Below are 14,157 nucleotides of genomic sequence, written 5' to 3' on the forward strand. Positions count from 1 at the left end.
ATCATGTTCTCTATAATAGTGCAAATTTCATCTCTAATTTGTGTACATTATTATCAAACCTCTATTTAAATGAATTCTATAAACATCTGTAAGTAAAATTAGCCTTTTTCAGAAAGAGATTAATTGATGATGAAACAAAGCAAAAGCTCAAGAGAATACTTCCAATTCTTTAGGAATGGGATAAACGGAGATGTTTTTAGAAAAATAATTCAAAACACTGTGTAAAATATTTCTCAATAAATATTTTAATGATATGACTTTTAAAAAAAATTGCATAACCTTTATAGAATCGAAGTGTTATTTTTAAATTAGAAGATCAAATATACATCATGTATCAGCAAATTAATAAGGTAAATATATTTTTGATACAAAATTANTTGCATAACCTTTATAGAACCGAAGTGTTATTTTTAAATTAAAAGATCAAATATACATCATGTATCAGCAAATTAATAAGGTAAATATATTTTTGATACAAAATTAATGATAATTAAGAGAGAAACAAAAATTATTTATTGTTCAAAAAGTAAAATCGCAAAAATATATAATTTAAATGTATTTTTAAGGTTATTTCTTTTTTGAATTTTGAATCTTCCTTTTGAAGTTTAGTTGATATGTTAAAAAAAAATATAAAAAAAATAAAAATTTAACACCATCATCTCATGACCCTCCATTTGTGCCGTTACCAACGGTAACATGCCGCGACTCGCTGCCCACTCGCCGGAAATGACTGAGCCACGATCGCCGATTGACGCACCTCCTGAAGAAGTACAAACATCGCAAAACTCTAACAACATAGTTCCCGAAATTCCATTAGAAATCATCAGTGAAGAAGAAATGGGGATAATAGAAGCTGCCTTTGCAGCCACGCGATCTCTGGTTAAGTCACCGTTACGTGTTTCTTCATCGCCGGCGCATTTTCAGAACAAAGTTAGGTCGATACAGTCGATTACTCTGTTATCGAAGCGGAGTTTATCGAGTTGTTCTTCACAAAGTGATTCGTTAGTGGTTGATGTAGAAGATTCTGGAAGTTTAATGAGTAGTCAGAAGAGGAATAGAGTTGTCGCTTCGTTGTTGAGTCGGTATCGGAGGAAAAGAGGATTGGCTGTTACTGATATTACTGCTACAGTATGAATTTCGAAACTTTATACTCTCTGTATTGCAATTTATGTGACATTTTTTTCCGATTCTGTGAAGTTGCTATTTATAGTTCTTTTATATAGTTTACGAATGCTAGAATCTTAATTTTAAAATATTAACTTGATCTAATCCAATTTAGCTTTCAAAGATTAGTTAAAAATCGACTCTCATGAGCAAATTCACATAAATTGGGAAAATGGAAATACAATTTGGTGTGGTGATGTTTACAAGTTGGTGTCTTTTGATGTTGTAATTTGAAAAGCTGTGGTTTCCTGATGTTCCATTTTTTGAATGTTCAGAGGAATTTTGAATTGCTTGCTGAATTATTGCTTTGAATATGAGGGCTTATTATCATCAGACCTCCTATTTTATATGACTTTATTTGAATGATTATATAGTTTAAGATATTAATTTGACTTCCTTTCTTAGAGTGGTATAGTGGACGAAAAAATCGAAGTAAAAGTGTGATTTGATAGAGTTCAACTATTGAATAGCCTAATGAACTTGAATTATTGAAGTTGTGAATTATCTAGTCATCTTGGCACAGATAGATATTGGTAGGACATGTTATCTGAGTTGTTTCACGGACAGACTTGAGTATTGAGATGGAGGGGGCTGAAGTAAGAGTACTCGTCTGATTTATTATTAAAGTTATAGGATGTAGTATGATTTTTAATGCAAAAGATGTATTTCATTATAGAATCACTTGAGATATTGCGTGAGACTGCATGATTTTGAATTTAGATCAGACAAATGGCTTGTTGAACTTCTAGCTGGTTCTTTGTGCCTCTACTGCAGTGAGAAGTGGCTTTTGTAACATGTCCAGAATATGTTGAATCCGTTGACTTGAAGAAATAACTAAGAAATAAAAATGATGTTCTCTCTAACAACTTAAGTTTTAGATGGGATGGTCACATAATTCAACCCAGTATCAGAGTAGGAAGAGGTCCGAATTTGAGTCTAACCATCACCCATTATCAAAAGGAATTTTCAGTTGTTTGGCCCACAAAATAAGAAAATCAGGTTTACATGTGAGAGGGCATGTTGAAGACATAATTAAGTAAATTAAAGTGGTGTTTTTCTCTTAAACTGTTTAGATGAGATGGTTACACAATTCAAAAGATCATATGTCTCAATTCTAATATTTCTCTGTAACAACTCTGATTTTGTTGTTCTTTCGGTCTCAGGAAGCAAATCAGTCCTGTTGAGCTTTGACCAATATGAGTTACTGAACTTCCTCGAAATCTAGAACTTGTAGTTCTAATTTATTTTATCTGGCTTCTCTTCAATACCCTCTCATTGTGGATAAACTTCCTTTCTAGGTTACCCTACAGAGATACAGTACTAGGAATAGAACTATTCTATATATTTTATGTGAGAGTTTGGCTAGTGCAAGCAGAAGTACTTGCTTGAGCCTTTTTGATGTAAACATTCCTTTTTTTATCATGTTCTTGCATTTGTTTTTTTTATATTTGCTAGTCATTGTGCGAGGAGAAAGTTCCCCTGAAACATTATTTTACTGATTCTTTATCCTCATAATCGCATGTTGCCTTCAGGAATGGTGTGAAAAGAAGATGGAGTATACTCTTCTTTGTGGCAAACCCGAAAAGACCAAAGCTATGGAAGCTGGTAGCAGTCGTCATGAAGAACTTGAAGAAGAGGTATTTCCTATAGAGAGTTTAGACATCCATTTATTTTATATTTTAACTATCTCAGTTCAAGTGGTTAAGGCAAAAGTAATTTGATAGGACATATATTTCGTATTGTTCTGTATGTCCGTTTGGTGAATGGAGATGAAGAGATAATATCAAGACTCATGCCAAATTGCAAAATGTTTCTATATGTTTAAAACATTTCCATTTTCAAAGTGATTCTTTTAGTGTACTCTTATTTCTTAGATTTCCTGTTCTTACCTTACTGTGAGTTTGAATGTGTGCAGGTGATCAAAAGGGTAAGAGTTCATGTTGACTCGGCTGAAGATGTATGGGCATTAAAGTTCTTAAATTTCATAGTTGGTGCCAATCAATTGCTATTTGACGGATTGACACGTGAATTGCCCTTGTAAGTCTCTTTTTCATCATTTGCTTGTTCATAATAATTCTTTAACATTCCTAGGAGTAAGTTAGTTGATAGCAGTGTTCCACATCAACCATCAATTGTAGCTAATGAGCTTATTTACTGTGTTTCTGTAATTCTTTTTTGTTAATCAAACAGAGGTGTTTGCATATTTAAGAGTCATGTACAAACTTCATGACCCAATAATGAAACACCTTGCCCCTTTAATCTCAATTAAGAAGATGGTGGAGGTGTAAGAGTCACCACCATTTGATTCACTACTTTAACTTTTCATCAACTTAAAACTTTTTGATCTACCAACTAGATTAGTTGGGCTCTGTTGCAGACCCAAAATAGAAAAATAAATGTCTCGTGTCTAACAACTTAAACTTTAGCAATCACGCAAGAAAACATACAATCAGGTTAAATGAAGGTTTTCAAGTCTCACTGCTATTTATTTATTTAAAATAATTTTCACGGGGAAAGGAAAAAAAGAATCAAGCCTACATGTTAGGATGCGTATAAGGCATTACCACATGTCCATCCAAAGTTGCGTGTGATTGAATGTGACATTAATCCACCTCAACCTTTACTTCTGCACATGTAGATGGAGCTTCCTTGTTATAAAGTTCACTGATTCCTGCAAAGTAAAAAGAAATTATGAAATATTCTTTATGATTTGCATCCTCATTAGCTGCTGAGCTAGTTCATTTGGTTCATCAGAGTAGGTTTTGCTGAAGGTGTATGGATGGTCGGAGTTATTGATGAGATACGAATGCCAGAAGGACAAAGTGATGCATATCCAATGTTAGTTGACACAAAAACACGAGCGAAAGCTACCCTTCCTCCTGAACCGCAACGGAGGAACGGAAGGTATAGTTTTCCACTGAATGTTGAACAGTAAAGGAACTTTAATATGGTGCATCTCTGAGATGAAGAGAGATGCAACATATCTAAATTTCTTTACTATTCAAAACGTATTTATGGGTACAAAATCTGATGAACTGATGCCCTTCTATGGCAGGCTTCAGCTAATGTGCTACAAGCATTTGTGGGACAGCTTGGTGGCCGATGACTTCCCCTCCCGGCAGTTCTTTGAGTTCTTCTCTCTGAATCCTAATCACATTTTATCTGCAGAAATCAGAGAACGTACTGCCAAGTGTGGTTTCGCTGCTGAGGTATTACCCAAGAAAAAAAAAATGAATGAAAAGTTCTTCAGGATTATATTATTTTTTTCATATTTTAATGAAAAAGATAAGTAGAAATGGTATGGAAAGTTTTTTAGGATTATATTATTTCTTTCATATTTTAATGAAAAAGATGAGTAGAAATGGTAAATGATTTGAAGAAGTTGTAGGATTATTAGCCAAGCCGCAAAGCTACCTTTTTCATGCATGTGGAATATCATGAGCCCGAAGCAGACAATTTCTTTGGCTCCTAAGCAAACTCTTAATATATGTCTTGCAGTTAGCAGTTACTTGAAGGCATAAACTTGAGTTCTCTTAGGATCTATCTTCTCTTTTCTTTTTCTCAAAAACTTTACTTGTTTGGGACTGAGGGGCGTTACTGTTGTATTTCTCTAAATTTTCCCTTTCTGAGAAGCCCTTTCTTCATCCTTCTTCCCAGTGTGATCAAGACTAGAACCGGAGGTTCCAAATGATCATGATGATTAATTATATCAGGATAAAAAATTGATACAGCTTTACTTCCGTGGATATGACTAAAAAGAGTTTGTGGTTGGGGTCTGAGTCTTTCACAACACAACTGAATATGCGTCTAGTTTATTATGGATGTTGGAGATTCATCTTTTTTCCTGCTATCAGAATTTTGCTGATGTTTTTAGCCTTTGGAAATATTTTATTTATGTCTTATGTCGGTTCACATCCAACTCTTGGTTATTAATGCAGACTCTCACTGATATGTTGAGGTACTCTCGTAATACTTGGTGCATGCTTCCACCAGCACATGAGCAACTACTATTGAGGTGAGTTGGAATTTCACTGATATACTAATGTTTCACATTTTTCAGATCTAATCTTCTTCTACCAAATATTGCTTTCGTTTTGTTGATGGCATCTTTCTCTGTCTCTCTTTTCTGGCTAGTGAGATGTCTGAAATTAACCTGTGACATCATAGCTCTTCCATATTAGAAAGAAATCCTTCATTTTAGAAAGAAATATGAGGCCCAACTTGAACAGAGTTCTGTGGCAAAAAAGTAGATAATCAAGGTTTGACTACATTGAAGACCGATCCTTAGAGATTATTATCTGATGGCTCATCATGTATTTGCTTCTGCATGAAAAGCTCAGAAGACTCGGGAGATTGCCCTCATGTTTCTATACTTTCATCCAGTTCTCTATATATTTAATTTGTAGTACTTTTTTTATACAATTAGATAGGTTTATTAGTGTTATTTAATATTTGGTGTGAAAATCACTTCCTAGCTAATACATGCACAAGTTTCACCTTTTAAAAGTGACAAAATTAGTAGAATCAGTTGCATAACCCAAACCAAACAGGTCCAAGAAAGTTCATTTGCTGCAAGCTTCATTTCATGCATTAGAAGACACTTTAACATATTAGATGTTAGTAAATCTTTTGGATTCTCTTTTCTGCAGGTATGAATTTCAAGTAGATCAATCGTTGCTTGGTGAAGATCGGTTTGAGTATGATCTTAACTGGGTAAAGGGTCAAATAAAGTGTTCGTTAGAGGTATGGCGAGGAGAAAGAGAAGCCAGTTACACCCCTGAAGACGAACGATGGAAATGCTGTTCTTGCAAGTTTGCTTCTGAATGTCCAGCCAGCAATTCTTGCTCTCCAAGAAGAAAGGACACTGAAGGCTAACTGGTACGTTTGGCAAAATCGCATTGAACTGTTCGTCAATATAACTTAAAACTCTTTAACAAACTTGGCATTACACGAACAAGCCAAACAGTATCTATTAGTATATTACTCCTAGCTGTAGGTACATTCTGAACCTGAAAATTCATTGTATGTAAATTCATTTTATGTTGTAATTGTCATTGTTGATATTTGTAATGTCAAAGCTATTGACATGATCTCACACTGAACCATAACATATGTAATACTCATTTTCTCGTCTCATAGTTTATCTCAGAATAATCACACAAAAAAAATGTTGTTTCGACTGTTGTGACGAAATTGTAGCTCAACTTCAAATTGCTCTTCGGGAATCAGCCTGATTCTATCTCTTTTCGTTCCGTTTGAAGAAAGGAAGGATCCCAAAGAATCGATCTTTCTTTTCGTTGTTGAATCTCTCTTTGATTAATCAATGTGTGATATTCCGAATCTTCATTACTAATGGAATCCAAATGATCTCTGGATTGATCAGAAGATCCTTTCAGTTGGCTAGAATCCGTTACTTGAACGAAACTAGATCTTGTGGAATCATATTGAATATTTGACGATACATTCTGTACCTTGCTAAAAAACCGATTACCTTATATATATGTTTCTAAAAATTCTTGTGATAATATAACACTAACTATTTATAATAAAAAAAAAGTTAACAAATAAAGTAAAAGATGACAATATCGAAAAAAATTGAAAAATATCATCAAAAATAAGATACCATCAAAATTCACAAACATAAAGTAACAAAGGAAAAAAGAATACACAATATTAGTTGGTTTGAAAGTTCTAAATTGCATGATCAAATAAGGAAAAAGAGTAGTAATAAACAATATTTATTTGGTTTCAAACTCCTGAATGTTAAGAAAAAATAATTAAATTTCTAGTTTCAAAGATTAAAAGAAAATAAATGTATATTTCATCTTTTAATATAATATAATATAAAATAGAATGAAATATTCTTTCTTTTTGCCTTTCGATTAAATTTAATCTGACATCAATATAAATATTAATTTATTCAATTAAATTTAATCTGACATTAATATAAATATTAATTTATTTATGTAAGTTTCAAATATCAGACAAAATTAAATAAAATTAATTAATAAATAGTTAAATTAGAGTATATTCTGTTTATATCCTCATTAATTGGATTTTTGTCTACTTATTTTACCACTATTTTCTGTGAACACATTAATTACCATGGCGCACAATAGTAGTAGCAGGAGAAGACCTAACATACTGATAACCGGAACGCCGGGCACCGGAAAAACGACGACGTCGTCTGCACTGGCGGAGGCGACGCAGCTCCGGCATATCAACATCGGTGAACTGGTGAAAGAGAAGAAGTTGCACGACGGATGGGACGATACCTTGGAATGTTACATCATCAATGAAGACCTTGTAAGTCTTTTAGTGAAAATACTAAACCCTAGTTCTTAATCTAAGGATGGAAAGTTCCGATTTTTATTTTGATTTGATTTCAATTCAATAGGAGAATTAATAACTGTTAGAGAATCTGCTGTTCTTATTTTTTCTTTTCAATTTTTGTATTGGTGTTGCCATTCTTATAGAGTGGCAATTGAGAGAATTGTTGCTGTTTAACTTTTTTTTTTGTACCTGCATTTCTGTTTACAACCGTGCCTCCTGATCACATGACAATGATTTTACCAGTTACGTCAAGGCTCCCTTCTTTAGCGTACATGTAGCTCATCCATTAAGATAAAATGGGAAAGGTCGTGGGAGATAGTTTGGCCATGTACTATTTTGACATTTAAGTTTAGAGGGTTTAAAGGTTAAGAGTTATTTAGAGGATGAGGTATACTTGAGTCTCTTTTCGGGAGAAGGTATACTTAAAATCACATTGAGTGAGTTCTCTGAAGAGAAGATAAATTTATTTAGAGAATTATATTTAAGTTAAAAGTACAGAAAACCTCTAGTACAGTCATTATTGTTGTTAAGTTTTGAGTAACTTGTGGTTCCAAACCATAAAGGTGCTCTTGTAAATGACATCAAATTTTGTTGTGGTGAATAGGATTGAATGCGAAAATGACTATTAAGGTCTTGGAACATCTAATGAGGTTCTTAAACTGCTCTTGATTGTTTATAATGTTAAAAAGTTGAAAATCTGTATGAACTCTCTTTATTTATGAGCAGTTTTAGAGAACTTGATTCAGTGTGTCCAAGTGGTTTTAAGAAATGAAATGGTGGTTTTAACTGGACCTTCACTTAAGCTATAATTTGTTTCAAAGTAATAAAACTTTATTGATAGAGTATAAGTCATTATCCCTTTGGATTAGGTGGTTCAGTTTTAGTTATGGTAGCTGTTTCTTCTTCATTGCCTCCCTTCTGGTGCTTTAATGCTGTAAGGCATTTGGTAATGCCCCCAAACATCATAACATTAACATATACCTGATTGGAGGGAAGTGCCAGAGAAAAGGGAAAGTTCAATAACCCACTGACAGGGAAGGAGATGAGATGGCTGAATGCGGGATAAACTATGGTAATTGAAGATTAGCAGTAAAAATGAGAACTTTTGTTGGGACAGTAGAGCATTGATATAAAGTTCTCGGCTTCTTTGGTAATACATTGGTTGGTTTGCATATAGCTTTCCTTCATGGTTTATAAACCATATGCCTAGTTTCTGTATTAACAAGTTCACTTATCAAAACAAAATAAAGAAGAAAGGATAAGATGCATCAGATTTTCTGTCACAGAATACAGAGCATTTTTGTGTGTTACTGGTGCAGCTTAAGCTTTTGCAGCAGCATCTACCCTCTGGATGTTCTTTCCTATTTGTCTCACTCTTGTTAGCACTTTCAGAATATAGTATACCAGTTACTCCAGCTTTGATCTTCCAATTAGTCACCCCACCATATCCTATTCAATTGATAGGAAATCAAATGAATGCTCTTTGCCAATTACGATACAGCTGCTTGATTAAACTTTTACATAGTTGGTGTTTTGCAAATAGTTTATGTTCATATTGCTCCTATGTGGTCAACTGATATCGTCAGTTGCAAAGATACTAAAATTGCACTTCTTATCTTTGCTTTTATTGCTTTGAGTTTTAGATTTATTGTTAAAAGCAATCAAAAGCTATTTGCTAGTTCTAAAGAAGTTTTGACCTTGTATTTCCTACAATAAATGATGAAGAAATTGTGGTGTTACAAGTTTCATGATGTGGCTGCTGTAGGTTTGTGATGAGCTCGAGGACATGATGGAAACAGGTGGAAACATTGTTGATCATCATGGTTGTGATTTCTTTCCTGAACGTTGGTTCGACAGGGTTGTAGTTCTTCAAACCGACAATACTGTCTTGTATGATAGATTAAGTAGAAGGTAACACTGTCAATTGACATCTTTGATTGTCTCTCATATATTCCTCTCTAGTTGCTCACACAGATCCGTCTTGACTTGCTCGACTGTCCCAGGGGTTACACAGGCCAAAAGCTCACCAATAATATCGAATGCGAAATATTTCAAATTTTGCTAGAGGAGGCAAAAGACAGTTATCCAGAGGATATAGTTGTGGCACTGAGAAGTGATTCTATTGAAGATATTAGCAAAAATGTGGAGATGATGTCCAATTGGATCAGCAGTTGGAACCCAGTCGTGTGATTGAACTAATCACAAATGAATTTCCCATTGCTTAGATATTATTTTGTTGTACTCAAATATTATAATGGTTTTGGTTGTTTTATGAAGGTACTCTTATTTATGTAACAGAACTTCTGCAGAAATGTATTATTCTGCTTTTCATTGATCATTCATTTCTGAACTACCAAGTTTCTCCAGAAAGTTAAATGTTTGAACAGTGATTAGCACTACCACAATCACTCTTCAATGGTAGTTTTTGCAGATTCACACACAATTTTGTTCAGATGATGCCGTCTTTTAACGCCACACTTGTAGATGATGTGAATCTGGAACGATGAAAATTCGATTTCAATTTCTTTCAAATGCAAACACACCGTCAGATATGAACACTAGTCACAACCAGTACATCAAACAAAGGGTAGAAAATGGTGTGCTTTATTCAAGAAATGCTATCGGGGATTTGAAAACGCCCACGACTTAAGACCTTTATTGCCTCAACATCTTTACATTTTCTCTAAATCTATTTCTATCCTGCAACTGCAAGACTGCTATATAGCCAAAGCGCACGATCCTACAAAATTGTTCCTACAACTCAGGAGTGTCATTACATGATATTCACTCAGAACCCATGTAGGGTTTACATTAGGTAAATCCACACAAGATGAGGAATTACATGTAGAGTTCAAAAGAATTCGAGAGTGCCAGTTATAGTGATGGGTGGATTTATATCAATGCGGATAGCCTTCCCTTGAGAAAGTAACTGTGGTAGTGTATTGGCATCTTTGGCTGTAGCTCCTGCCCCAGTCCATATTGTGACGTGGGGCCATGGGTTTTTAGAATTGACCTTTTCACCTTCGACAGAACCAGGCTCAGCTTCTAGGGCAGCCAATTTATCGGAAAACAACAAAGCAGCCACGTCTACTGGGACGTTTTGGTGAAGAAAGGAACCGTAATTGGCAACTGCAGTGACACCATGACTTCTCTTGTGAGCTAGGGTCAAATGGGCCTTCTGAATGCAGCTCTCCAGGCTTTTGTCCTTCAAGAAATCACCAACCTTCGGATCTTTCTTGGCTAGCTGTCCACAAAATAATGAGGAGAATGAGATAAAATAGTTGAGTGCCTTTATGCAACACTATAGTTCCTCTCCTTAGTCCCTTCAATGTTCACCCACAGAATTTTAAACCAAATGCAGAAATTTCAGATGATTGGAAATCATTAAAGATTGGAAGGACAAAAGAGCGAACACAGTCTATCTTTCTTTTTTTTCTCGGAAAAAGAAATTGTCAATTGAAAGAAAAAGAAGGCAGCAAACAAATAAACAGGAATTAATATCAGTCTCTTAGACCTGCCAATAAAATAATCCAGCCACAAGGAATTATATGTATTGTGCATGAACTAACAAGTACGATAAGAACAAAGACCACTAACTACAACCATCAAGACATAAAATATCCAGCCATCAAGACTTCATAATTATAAATTTGCATCATTAACTTACATCATTCAGAAGACCTAGAATTTCTGGAACTGGCAGGCTGATAGCGGCAAACACAATGGATCCTAGCTTCCTCTTCTCAGAAGAAGGAGCTGCATATTCGCCCCTCGCAATAGCTTTCAGTTGTTCAAGGACTTTTTTAACAGCAAATTCAAATGGAACCTGAAATAGAACTTCACAGAATCACTTCAAAGCTCTCCTACCACAATGTGATAACTTTCTTTAGAACTGTCACTACTCTCTCTGTTCACACAGAGCCAGGGGGTTTCGGGGGGTTGCTGATCATGGAATACTGAACCATCCAACAAGCCCCTCCGACGACAAAGGTATTGTTAATGCAGCACTTATGATCTTCTTTAGCATACTAGCTCATTTAAGGAAAAGTAACTCATTCTTTTTCTACAAACATGACTTCCTACTTGAAGCCACTCTTCCCCCCGAATACCTGCATCCTTGCCATGTCAAAGATACATAGTATACATATATCCTATAGGGGTGTGCATAAGTATCTATTATGGGCACATCAAAATTTGTTACAGATAATTAGGGGTCATTTGGTAGTATTAACAAAAACAATGTTTGCATTAGCTCTGTATATTAGTAGTATCTTGTTTGGTATCTTTTTTCATGCTATGTGTAACTAATGCTTGCATTATTTATACACTCTATTGTGTATTGGGGAGTGCATTACTTATACCATAGATTTCTGGGTATTAGTAATGCAAAGGGATTTAATGCATGCATTAGGACTTTAAAGACACAAATATCCCTCAAAAGCACTTTAACATCTTTTTCACAATAATTGTGAAGAATTTTTTTTTCTATACATGTTATTTTTAATACACCAAACCAAACAATGCATTAAAATAATGTATGTACAACTAATGCAAACATAACTAATACAAGCATTACTAATGCAAGTATTGCTAATACACTATATTTAGCATTATTTTTATACACTCAACCAAACGACCCATTAGTGTATTTGAAGTGCCCGTGTGAACTACTCCAGTCTTTAACATACAATTCCTACACAGGTATGACAATTTAAATAAAGTATGCATGTACTACCGCTGCATGCCATGGCTAATATTTGTGAAGGACTTGTTTAACATTATAGCAATTAAATTGTATTTCCAGTGCAAAGTAAGATCAGATATTCCATGCCTTAAGAGATCTAAACGACTGCGCTAAGCTATACAGACTTACCTGTATTGAATTGAGATAGTCCGCATTTCCATGTAGAATATCCCTCAATTGCTTCTCCCATTTAACCCACTCTTTTACAAAAGTCCCTTTTGTAGACTCTAATCTACCAGAGAGAAAATCACACACAAGGAAAAACAATTCAGTCACAATCAATTGAAAACACGCCTACCTCAAAACATTATTCATGGAGTGGAAACTTATATATATAAGATGGCAACCTCAGCTTTTTTTCATGAACATATCACTCAAATACACAAAAATAGAACCTTGTCAACATGTAACTGAACATCAGACTTACTTGTCCTCCAATTACCAAATATTACTAGAAAAACGACACGATTTTGCTACAGAAAAAAACCCGGTCATACCGATATATATACCCCCAACCCCAACCCAAACTTTGGTAGGTGGATATTACAAGGTTTAGAAAAGACATCTTAACCCCAAAATAGAAGGCATATAAGTTGTTTGGAACCCTATCTTAACATTCAGAGAAATGCAATTCATATTCATATTGCAGTTAATTTAGTATAGCACATATATGTGAATATAAAGTTATTACTAGGCAACGTAACACAACAAGAACTATATATCCAAAGAGTGAAAAGGAGTTCCATAGATCCAGATCATGCTCAAATTTATGCAGTACAGTCAAGACACTGGAAATCAATGAATATATCAGAGTTTCATAATGCTTTGACAGACTATAAGAGCCCCCTCATATCCATCTTTTCCCAACTATATGATGCTGGAAAGTTCGAAATGTCATTACAAATCATAGAATCCTCAGCCCTAAATTTCATTACACTGATCAACCACAAATCTGAGCTACTTTGAACCATTCAATCCATCCAAAAGTTGACACCAAAACAGTAATTAAAGATAAACAACAAAATAGAAGGGGCTGACAAAATCAACAGAAGAAAGAAATAGAAAATTCTTGAACTAAAGAATCAAAAAACCGACCTTCCATGTTTGTTAGTATGAAGCCTGTACAGATTGATTCCCTCCTCAACAATAGACCTCACAGAATCCGGAAGAGGAGACCTTCATATGATCATAAACAATATTAGCAGCAAGTAAAGCAAATAGAACTAGGGAAGACCTACATGTCGTAGAATCGAGACACTTCCAAACTATACAGGTCAAATAATAAATACTGCCCCACAGTGGCAACAGAGAAGACATTAACAACAGTAAGGCAAAAATCCATCTGTCGTGATAGATATATGTGCAATGACTACCAATGGCATGCTGTTGGTTGCATTACTATCAATCAGTTATATCACTGAAAACCTCTAGTTGTCTAACATCCTCTAGGTTGAATATTTTGGACCAAGTAGCTTTGCTGTAATTAGAATACATGAATTCAGAAGTGCAGCTTCATAAGAAAAACAATTAGATTTATAGACAACACCCACTTCTTTTCTTTTCGTTCTTTTTCTTCCCTTTTCCTTTTTTGGTCACGAAGAATACAAGGTTACAAGCATTGGAGTCTTCAAAATTGGCGATCTCCTTCAGAATTCTGGAAGGCTGTTTTATTAAATGAATGCGTTAGAATTTAAGCTTAACTAAATTAGATCTATCTTCACTCTAGTTAATGAAAATTAGCGACCAGGTGAAAGCACATACAATTGGCTACACTGAAATCATACTTGCTAATTGGATGCCAGTTAGACACATGTCAAACAAGAATAAGCGATGACACTATACAGGACCTTCGATTCATCATGTCTTAATTAGACAACAACTTGCTTGAAAATAGAATTTTAGAAAACAAATTTCAT

At 34.6% G+C, this 14,157-nt stretch overlaps 3 protein-coding genes across 3 annotated transcripts in view; 2 read left to right on the forward strand and 1 right to left on the reverse strand.

The window, feature by feature from the left end:
• The first annotated feature begins 696 nt into the window (after positions 1-696).
• Positions 697-6,344, forward strand: LOC107003376 (exonuclease V, chloroplastic). Its single transcript, XM_015201691.2, has 7 exons — positions 697-1,128; positions 2,697-2,801; positions 3,080-3,201; positions 3,919-4,068; positions 4,220-4,373; positions 5,103-5,179; positions 5,814-6,344. Exons 1-7 carry the CDS (start codon positions 697-699, stop codon positions 6,037-6,039), a joined length of 1,266 nt encoding a protein of 421 aa, XP_015057177.1. The 3' UTR covers positions 6,040-6,344.
• Positions 6,345-7,233: 889 nt separating this feature from the next.
• On the forward strand, positions 7,234-9,848 carry LOC107003239 (adenylate kinase isoenzyme 6 homolog). Its single transcript, XM_015201539.2, has 3 exons — positions 7,234-7,470; positions 9,263-9,408; positions 9,501-9,848. Exons 1-3 carry the CDS (start codon positions 7,270-7,272, stop codon positions 9,685-9,687), a joined length of 534 nt encoding a protein of 177 aa, XP_015057025.1. The 5' UTR covers positions 7,234-7,269; the 3' UTR covers positions 9,688-9,848.
• A 232-nt stretch (positions 9,849-10,080) lies between these two features.
• Positions 10,081-14,157, reverse strand: part of LOC107004723 (tRNA ligase 1) — a 30,011-nt gene continuing 25,934 nt past the window's right edge. The window contains exons 24-27 of the mRNA XM_015203045.2: positions 13,337-13,417; positions 12,371-12,473; positions 11,165-11,323; positions 10,081-10,741 (exon numbers count right to left, since the gene is read on the reverse strand). Coding sequence (XP_015058531.1) covers positions 10,349-10,741; positions 11,165-11,323; positions 12,371-12,473; positions 13,337-13,417 — 736 coding nt within the window. The 3' untranslated portion in view covers positions 10,081-10,348. The remainder of the gene's footprint in view (positions 10,742-11,164; positions 11,324-12,370; positions 12,474-13,336; positions 13,418-14,157) is intronic.

The sequence above is a fragment of the Solanum pennellii genome, chromosome 11 (genome assembly GCF_001406875.1).
Source record: "Solanum pennellii chromosome 11, SPENNV200".
Lineage (NCBI taxonomy): Eukaryota > Viridiplantae > Streptophyta > Magnoliopsida > Solanales > Solanaceae > Solanum > Solanum pennellii.